This window comes from Chrysochloris asiatica, unplaced genomic scaffold (assembly GCF_000296735.1).
Source record: "Chrysochloris asiatica unplaced genomic scaffold, ChrAsi1.0 scaffold00326, whole genome shotgun sequence".
Classification (NCBI taxonomy): Eukaryota; Metazoa; Chordata; class Mammalia; order Afrosoricida; family Chrysochloridae; genus Chrysochloris; species Chrysochloris asiatica.
In genome coordinates this window covers 870,373-879,891 of record NW_006408844.1, presented here as the reverse complement: position 1 = coordinate 879,891, position 9,519 = coordinate 870,373, and the positions used below count along the sequence as shown (strand labels likewise).

The following is a 9,519-nucleotide window of genomic DNA, read 5'->3' as shown; positions in this document are numbered from 1 at the left end:
TCTCAAGTCCTGGACATACCACCAGGATTCCTCTCTAAACCTCCGATCTGATTAAGCCCATAGAGGTGCCTGGCTATGGAATCCTGGGTAACATTTGCTAAGAAGCTCTTATTAACCTCAAGGGCATCCATGTTCCTAACCTTCAACAGTAGACTGCTGACTACATCACTTACTACATAGATCAGGCTAAGAGAGCGAGAGCAAGTCAGACATCCTTCGTCTGGTCCTCAGCAGTCAAAGTTGAGCTCCTTTCACCAGAGCCCACTGAGCAATCCACAGAGCTCACCGCCTGCCCAGGCTTGAAGGACTCCTTTACAAGTTTACCACTAGAAGAGTTGATCTTCCAGAAGTACTTGCTATGTGGTGTAGACCTACTAACAACTCTGTCTCTCCGTTTCCTTTTTGGCAAGCCTATACTTTTAGGCAAATGGGTAACATCTATATAGAAATGCATGCCTTATCTTCTTCCTCACCAACTTCATGGAGAACTGCTGTTTCTGACTGTTCAGCTTCCTTGAGAAGAAATTATATGTAATTGTTGCACACTGTATGTGGGAAGGGATTTCTCTTTTTAGCCTTCATTTCTCTGTATGGGTTTCACTCTCTAGGTATTGAGAGTAGGAAAGGGAGGGGAGGAGAGCAAAAAAACCACAACCAGCAGAATAAAGCACACCCTGTGTCAGCAACATGACAACTCCTCTACCTCTACTCGAGGCAGCAATACGAAAGAGCTCTAAGGAACTTCTGTGGAGTTGAATCCATCATTACATTTCTATTTGTGCTCCGCCTGAGGCCTTCCCCTAACCACTAATTGGGAGTGAAGGTCCACAGAGCTTTTGTGAAGGAGGTAGAGCACAAGTAATGTGCTGGTCAGGAGCCAGGTGCCGGTGTACTTTATAATGGAGAAAAAGGGGATTACAGGGAGATTTCTGTTTCAGTCTTTAGCCCAATCAAGACTTAAAGAAAACGACTTCATGGGGGTGGGGGACAGAGAGTGTGGTAGTGGTGGGGGATGGTAGGAGTGGCAAACACACGTTCACAGACTACAAAGGAATAAGAAGGAATACTTCCTGACTCATAGTGAATCAGGGCATAGGATGGGTGGGCCACAGTGGATTAACCATTAAATGGCATCAGCAATTACTTCTGAAACCCGTTCCAATTTATTTCTGGAGCAAATTCTTCTCCTGGACAGGTCATGTTGTGCTTTGAAAGTGTCATTAGAAGGTAACAGCTTTTAAATGTATTCTTTTGCCTCTTGCCTTTCAGGTAATTTCCTTTTATACTGTTAAAAACTAGAAACAGTATAAACCTCACATGATGCAAGTAGAGTCTTTTGACACAGGTGAGGGGAGGAGCTAGATGAACTTACACAGTAAGTGAGGAAGTCTTGATCTCATTCCAAGTCTCTGACCCGGTGGAGATGCAGTTTACTTCTTCTGGAAGAAGCCAGTAATGGACACTTGTCTGTTGGCTTTGCCCAGAGCAGCAGCCCCTTTCTTGGGGCCCTTTCGTTCATCTTTGGGTTCTTTTTTCACAGTCATGGCAGGAGGTCTGTGCACAGAGGATGGCTTTGTCTTACACTCCTCTTCACTATCTGTGCAGGACTCACTTTCGTAGACTTTCTCTGTCACTGGTGGAGGAAGGAAAAAAAGGACATGAGTGGACTGAGTCCATTAGAACACTTCTATCAAGGGAAACGAGAGTTCCTGCTCAGACCCTCTGCTTGAGGCAGGTGTGCTCACTGCTGCAGGTGGGGGTGCCACTGAGTCAGTCAGTTCTGACCCACAGCTACCCTGGATAGGGTTTCTGACACTGTAAATCTTTATGGGAGCAGAAAGCTTCATTTTTTTCCTGCGGAGCAACTGGTAGATTTGAGCTACAGACCTTTCAGTTAACAGGCCATCTTGTAATCCACTACTCTACCAGACTAGTACAGAAGGAATCTTGGGTTCACACATGCCTATCTATTAATTGCCTAAATCCTTTACTTGAGTCTTGGTTTATGATTAGTTAACTTCTTGAATGGTCTCTTTAATATTTATTTATACTACTAATCTCCCTGACCCAGAGTGCCTCCCTATTTCTGCTGATGTCTTTCCTGGCCTTCATCGCTGGTCTGCTTGTCAGCTTCATCCTACATACCTTGAATCCTTCTGGCTAGCTCTATCCGTAATATTACCCACTCTGTGAATGTCTGAAATAGAGCGGATTTGAGATTACTCAACTGTTATTCTGAAGGCTGCTCACTAACCCAAGATTTGGTAGAGTTCTACATCATAGAAATCAATGTCCCAAACAAACTCTATCAGATGGCAAGGGAGGACAACGATAAAATGAGGAACAAAGTTACCAATTCTCTTCCCTTCAAGCAGCCAAAAGCATGTGGTGCCTTTTCCTCTACCAACAAAACTAAGTGAACCCTCATCCTTACTAGAAACTTTGAAAAGAACTATACCAGTGAGATAGTGGTTTACAACAATGATGCTACAGAACTGATGTCTCTTTAGTATTACTACAGTCCACACAGGAACCACCAGAAACAGTACAATGCCACCTTTCTGTGACTTTAGAGAGCTGCAGCAGCTGTGAGTATAACCAACGCCAGTGAAATGCTTTCTCAGCCTCACGGTGAGAGCTGAAAATGGAGAAACAATGAACTTCTCTTAGCTGAACAGAGTTACTTAATTTGCCTAATAAATACTCAAATGATTAATGTGAAGGGTATTTTTCCCGTTAAAGAGCAGTGATAATTTTAAGCTCTTAATTTGGAATCAAACATCTCTGTGTTCTAGTGGCACAGACTCTGTAGAGCCTGTCAATTATATAATCTCAAACTTAAATGCAAATGAGAATCCCCTTAAGGGCCCCACTCTCAGAGCTTTAGATTCAAGAGATGGGACCTGAGAATTTGCTTTTTAGGTAGGTAATGCTGATGCTGCTAATAGGAGGGTCACACTGAAAACCTCTGTTCTTTCCTCTCCTATGAAAGGAGGATACCACTGCCTCACACAGTGGACTGGAGTGTCTACTAGTGTTGGGCAAGTCCTATTCAGTGCCATTTCCCCTTCACCCTGGACAATGCTGGAAGTCAACTACTGACACTCGAGCATTCCTTAGCCTTATCCCTCCAACCTTATTGTTGTTGTTAAGTGCCATTGAGTCAGTTTCGACTGACAGCAACCCTGTATAGGGTTTCTGAGGAGCAGCTGGTGAGCTTGAACCACTGATCTTGTGGTTCACACCGACCCTGCAGTCCAGCACATTAGGCCACAGTGCCACACCAGGACTCCAATCTTATTAAGGGCACATAACAGTCTTCTTCCCAAAAGTTCCTAGAATTTGCCATTACTTTCAAGAGTCTAGAATTCACTTTGCTATCTCCTGCCAATCTGGAGGCTAAACGACACTAATAAGCTTTAAATACGTATTAGTTTCTAAGGAAAGAGGCTCAAAACTACCAGCCATTCCGTGGGAGAAAGATGAGGCTTTCAACTCCCATAAAGACTTACAGCCTTGGAAATCCTATATAGGGTCATTATGAATGGGAACCAACTCCACAGCACACCACCACCACCACCAAGGCAAGAGTCCTGGTGTGGCGCTTTAGGATAAGCACTGGACTGCTATCCAAAAAACTGACAGTTCAAACCCACCAGCCGTTCCTCGGACCCTATACAGAATTGCTATGAGTTGGAACAGACTCAATGGCACTTAGCAAAGTTGCCAATTCAAACTCACTAGCTGCTCTTAGAAACCCGATTCAGGAGGGTTCACTATGGGTAAGAACTGACTCAAAGGCACCCAACAAGAAGACAGTTCAAACCTACCAGTTGCTCCACAGGAGAAAGATGAGGGACACTTTTTTGCTTTTGTAAAGGTTTACAGCCTCAGGACTTCTGGCAAGATGGCAGAGGGGACAGACACACTGCACAGAGCCTCCACAACCAAGACATGAGAGCCAGCCTGCTAGCCACTCCACAACAGAAAGAGGATGCTTTCTGCTCCCAAAAAGATTGAAAAGCTATGGCACTGGCACCAGGTGAGTTACAGTCCTGGGTGAATATGGAAGCATATTCAAAATTTCACACCTCAAGATAGAGACTTGATGCCAGTGAAGGGTTTGGGATGGGAGGTGGGAAAGGTGTGCACCATTGTTACTCTGAAAATGTGAATTATATCATTGCTCAAACAAACAAACAAACGAAAGAAATAATCAATCTATGACGGTTGGGGTGGGTGAGGGAAAAATCATTCAAGGGCTAGAGGGCAGAAACATGTTGATCTAGGTGATAGGACAGATAATATACAACAAAAGCAGGGTTAGCAGAGGAAAGATGAAGGTAGCCGGAGACATAGGGAGGAATGCAATACTGAAGTGAATATAGGTCAATGCTGTTAACTGTTGGTACATGGAGGAAACTGCAGACATGTTCAATTTAACTGATGATCTGCTCTGCAAAACTTCACTCAATTCACAATAAAAAGTTAAAAAGAAAAAAAAAAAAAAACCATTTATAGCCTCAGAATCTTATACAGGGTCACTATGAATTGGAATAGAGTCGGAGGCAGCGGGTTCGTTTTTTTTTTTTTTAATAGCTTTACAACTCTTACTTGTGCTCCAGTGACCACAGTAAAGTATTCGAATCTCTTGTAAGTTTATTAGAAATACAGAATCTCAGGTAAAATCCTAGGCCTACTGAATTAGAATTTTGGTTTTATCAAGATTCTTCAAATGATGTATATACTCAACAAAGCTTGAGAAGCGTTGTACTAAAATATTTGAAAATTTCTGGGCATCACTATTCATTCCCAGCAATTATGGCTACAGAATACCAGTCGCATCAAATATGTATCTTCAAAAGCAATCATGTAACTGAATTGCTAGGAAAAACTTATGAGCTGTTTTTTATTTAATATCTTAAAGTAGAGATTGGCACTTAATAAACAGAAGAGAAATACTGTACCATGGTATAAGACTGTGCTCCTTCAAAAGTTATATTCTGTATTCAAATGGCAGCATTTCTAAAAAGTCATTGTACACCAACATCGATTAATTTATTTCCTTATTGATGAAACCAGTGGTTGCTTCAATGACAATTTTAAAAACTGCAATGCTTGAGGGAGTTACAAGCTGGTTTAGGTGGCACCAGTGAATTTCTTAAGCAGCACATCAATTAAGTTTTAAGAGCTAAAAGGTGCGTTGCCATCAAAACTATAGTTACCTCAAACTATAGATTTCAAGTTAAAAAATACAGAACCTTTAACTGAAAAACATGCCACTTTCCTAAGTTGTCATAAAAAAGGCCTGGTTTGTGGGAGTGAAGTCAGATTTCTTTTCCTCTCAGTTACTTTGCTTTAAGAAATCCACCCCTTGTCCAGGAGTCCATCCTAAACATCCCTCCCTAACTCCCAGGTCCCTGCAGCGAACACACACAAAGGAAAAGATCAACTTTGTAAACCCGCAGAACAACTCTAATCCAGCACAGGAAAGGGCAAGCCCCTGCTCTGGTACATTTGCAACAAGTTGAGCAGAAAAAGGAAAGCAGAACTCCTTTGTTGGTAACAGGAGCCAAGATTCATTAGGTTGAACTTGGACTAAAAACCTTTAAAAAAAGTGCTATGTGAGCAGAGTTTTCATTGTTGCGTCCAAGGCTCTTAATGGTCCTGTCTGGAGGCAGGCATGCACAAAGTCCACATGCCACACCTGGCCAAAACTTGAGTACTGTGTTTTTAGCAAAGCAGTAAGCAATTAGCCACAAATCCCCAATGGATTCTCACAAAGATATACTTGATGTTTTTCTTTTGGGGTGTAAAGAGGAAGTAAATACTACTACTAATCCTTTTCTTTTTAAGTTTGAAAAAAAAAAAAACAAACAGTAAGAAATTCAACACCCACTCACTGTCACTGAGTCGATTCCGACTCATCGTGACCCTGTGTAGTGTTTTTGAGACTGCAAATCTTTATGGGAGCAGAAAGCCTCATCTTTCTCCCGTAGAGCAGCTGGTGGATTTGAACCACCAAACTTCTGGTTGGCAGCTGAATGCTTTAACCACTGAGCTCCTCCTGTGCTTCAATTACAATGGTAGAAGTTTTTTCAGGGGGATGAAAGGAAAGGAATAGTTAAGACAGGATGTATAACCAATGGGATGTTTTCATTAATTTTAGCAACCATTCTGCCTAGAAAAAGTTGATTCCTCAGAGTTAATCATTAAGACAGAAATTTGGGCTAGAAAAAGAAAATCAAGAGGGGGGGGGGAAAAAAAAAGGGAAAAACCTTCTCTAGGAGTGCCAAATTGTAGTACGTGCCACAGGAAAGGAGAGATAATAGGGGTTAACCGATTACAAAGAAGTTTAAAAACTAAATCCACAACTCTTTGCAAACCCAAAAATAAAGTCCCAGCATCTTAGCATCGCAAGTGATGGTGTACCATGGAGTTAGTTCCAACACACAGTAACCCTCTATAGGGTTTCGGAGGCTGTAAATCTTTATGGGAGCAAAAAGTCTCATCTTTCTCCCACGGAACAGCTGGCATATTTGAACTGCTCACCCTGCAGTTAACAGCCCAACATGGAACCACTGGGTTAGCAGGGCTCTTTTAGGCATCAAGTGATAGGTCCTAAAAAAGGCTCCACAAAAGAAAGACAGTGTGTTCAATTATGGAGAGGGGAAAAGGTGGCCAAAGAACCAGCCAGTAACTTCTGGCCTGAATCTGAATTCTCCTCTAGGACTCCATAACAAGCACATGTTTTTATATTGCTGCTGTTGTTGTTCAGAGCCGTCAAGTCAGTTTCGACTCATAGCAACCCTGCATAGGGTTTCGGAGGAGTGAGTTTGAACTGTGCACCGTGTAGTTCAAACGGACCTTGAGTTCAAGTGCTTACCCTACAGTGCCACACCAGGACTACTGCTTTTATACAACGTGGCTTAAAAACAGGAAACAAAAGAAGTGGTTAGATGAGTTAAGCCCTCTTAAGAATAAATGGGACAAAACATCAAAGACAACGATACTCTGTTTAGAAGTCTAGTTATCAACATCTTCTTTTGCAGTGATAAAATTGATAAAAACTATCCTAAAATGGCAAAAGCTTCTCAATGTCTATGATAACAATAACTTAAGTTCATATTATGGCTTTGATCTTGAAGGTGTTTTTAAGATACTGTTCTTCACCAGAATTTTTATAACCATCTCAGAGATAAGCAAAATGGGTACATGACCTTTATTCCACAGGTCAGGAAACTTCCCTCTCTGGGTTACATGGCTTTTAGCCAAGATCTCAAAGTTTATTTTTCACAAAAGTATAGCCCAAACAAGACCCTGAGTATTCTGACTTTAGATATAATCCTTCTACTCAAAGTGTGGATCTCAGATACGTAAGAAAACTTAGAGGTGATTCTTATGCACATTAAGTCTCAGACACGCTGCTCTCTAAAGAATGATGGTGTCTCTCAAGATAGTAACTCTACTTTGGAATTTGGAGTCAAAACTTTTTCTTACCGATGCAGCCATCTTCATCCACATAAGTTTTAGATTTCAGCACACGCTTTCGTTTTCTTTTGTGTTCTCCACTTGAGCCCTGAAATATCAGAGAATAAATGTGAAGCTACAGAAAAAAACAGCAAAAGTTCCTTAATCTACAATTACGTTCTAACATCCCATTTTGATTAAAAGTTGTAAGAACCCTATACATTTCCTTTCAGGGGACAAATCTCACCACACAGACTAGGTATGTTCACTGTAGGGGAAGGTTTAATCGTTCATTGTTTATGAGACGATTAAGCCAAGAACTGTGCTCATTAAGTCAATAAACTTGCTAGGTGACTCAGGCACCATAGATCCAAAGACAAATACAACAAGTGGAGAAAAGACAAGGAAAACAGACCACTGCATAACATCATACTGCTTTGATGGAGTACTACAGCAGATATTATAGGAGCACATAGGACAGCCCCAAAATCAGACCAGCAGTTTCTACACCATATACTCTTGCTCTTTGACATTTGGTATTTTAGCCTTGATACTTTAACAGTACATCCACCTAATGTGGTCTCATGAGTGTTGATGGTTGATCTAAGAATGAAGTCCTTGAAAACTTCAATCTTTTCTCCGTTGATAAGAATGTTGTTTATTGGTCCAGTGGTGTGGATTTTTTTCTTTACACTGAGATGCGATCCATACTGAAGGCTGTGCTCTTTGATCTTCATCAGTATTTTAAGTCTTCACTTTCAGCAAGCAAGGTGTATCCTCTGCATATCGCAAGTTCTTAATGAGTCTTCCTCCAACCCTGATGCCATGTTTTTCTTCATATAAGCCAGCTTCTTGAACTATATGCTCAGTATACAGGTTGAATAAGTATGGTGAAAGAATACAACCCTGTCGCGCATCTTTCTTAATTTTAAACTAGTCAGTATTCCCATGTTTTCTGTTCGAACAACAGCCTCTTGGTCCATGTACAGATTCCTCATAAGCACAATTAAGTATTCAGGAATACTCATATTTGCATCAGAATTGACTCAATGGCAAGGGGGTAGAGGGTGGCGGGTTTGTCTGGGTAAATATTATTTCCTTCTAATGTCTCTTTAGCAAATGAGGACATCAATACAAGATTTAAAGGATAGTGTTACTATACTGAATTAAGGGAAATTAATAGTCACAAAGAAGAAAACCATGCCAGCATCCATTTTCTCAATAATTCATTATCTACAAATAATAGACATTGACAAGATGTAGCTGAGGATCATTCACACACTATTCCCCATTTGATGCCACCTTTTCCATCCAGTCCTTTCAGAAAAGCTTCTGAAAAGTAACAAATGTAAATAAATTTAACATAGCTGAAAGCTCACTTCAGGTGATGGGGTGGGAACACCCACTCTATACAACTTGCAGGAGAGTGGAATCAAACCAGAGCCATTTACTGGCATTTGTGAAATACACAAAAAGTGAAATGAATTAGGATAATAAAAAAATGAATTTTAGATCCTTGGGCAGTAAAAACTCAAAACCAAATCCAATGTCATTGGAAATGATTCTGACTCATAGAGAACCTACAGGACATAGCAGATCTGCTCAGTACGGTTTCTGAGACTACATCACAGGAACAGATAGTTTCATCTTTCTCCCATGGAGCAGATAAGAGGTCTGAACCACCAACCTTGTGGTTAGCAGGTCACTGTTTAGCCCACTGTGCAACCAAGCACTGTGCTAGATAATAAAGAACATGTGGAAATTTAGCCATCCCGGTCAAGTTTTACCTTGGTGGAAGGCAGTTCTGGCTCCATTTTTGGCACTGGTTCAGGAGGTGGAGAAGCAGGAGGAGGTGGAGATGGGGACTTGGCTTCGTAAGTCCCAGGAGAGTCTGGTATGACTGAAATAATGAAATAAACTTAGATAAGAGAACTATCTGCACCATCTGCTAAGATGCCGTCTCTGGCACACTCAACTTCCTTGTCCAGCAAAGGGCATTTTGCAAGCAGTATTTCAGGTCATCTAGGGACTCTGGTAGCGTAGTGGTTA

At 41.3% G+C, this 9,519-nt stretch overlaps 1 protein-coding gene across 1 annotated transcript in view; it reads right to left on the bottom strand.

The window, feature by feature from the left end:
• Positions 1 to 1,029: 1,029 nt before the first annotated feature.
• The window catches only part of POLD3 (polymerase (DNA-directed), delta 3, accessory subunit), a 62,506-nt gene continuing 54,016 nt past the window's right edge, over positions 1,030 to 9,519 (bottom strand). The window contains exons 11-13 of the mRNA XM_006875413.1: positions 9,258 to 9,370; positions 7,501 to 7,579; positions 1,030 to 1,633 (exon numbers count right to left, since the gene is read on the bottom strand). Of these exons, the coding sequence (XP_006875475.1) occupies positions 1,431 to 1,633; positions 7,501 to 7,579; positions 9,258 to 9,370 (395 nt within the window). The 3' untranslated portion in view covers positions 1,030 to 1,430. The remainder of the gene's footprint in view (positions 1,634 to 7,500; positions 7,580 to 9,257; positions 9,371 to 9,519) is intronic.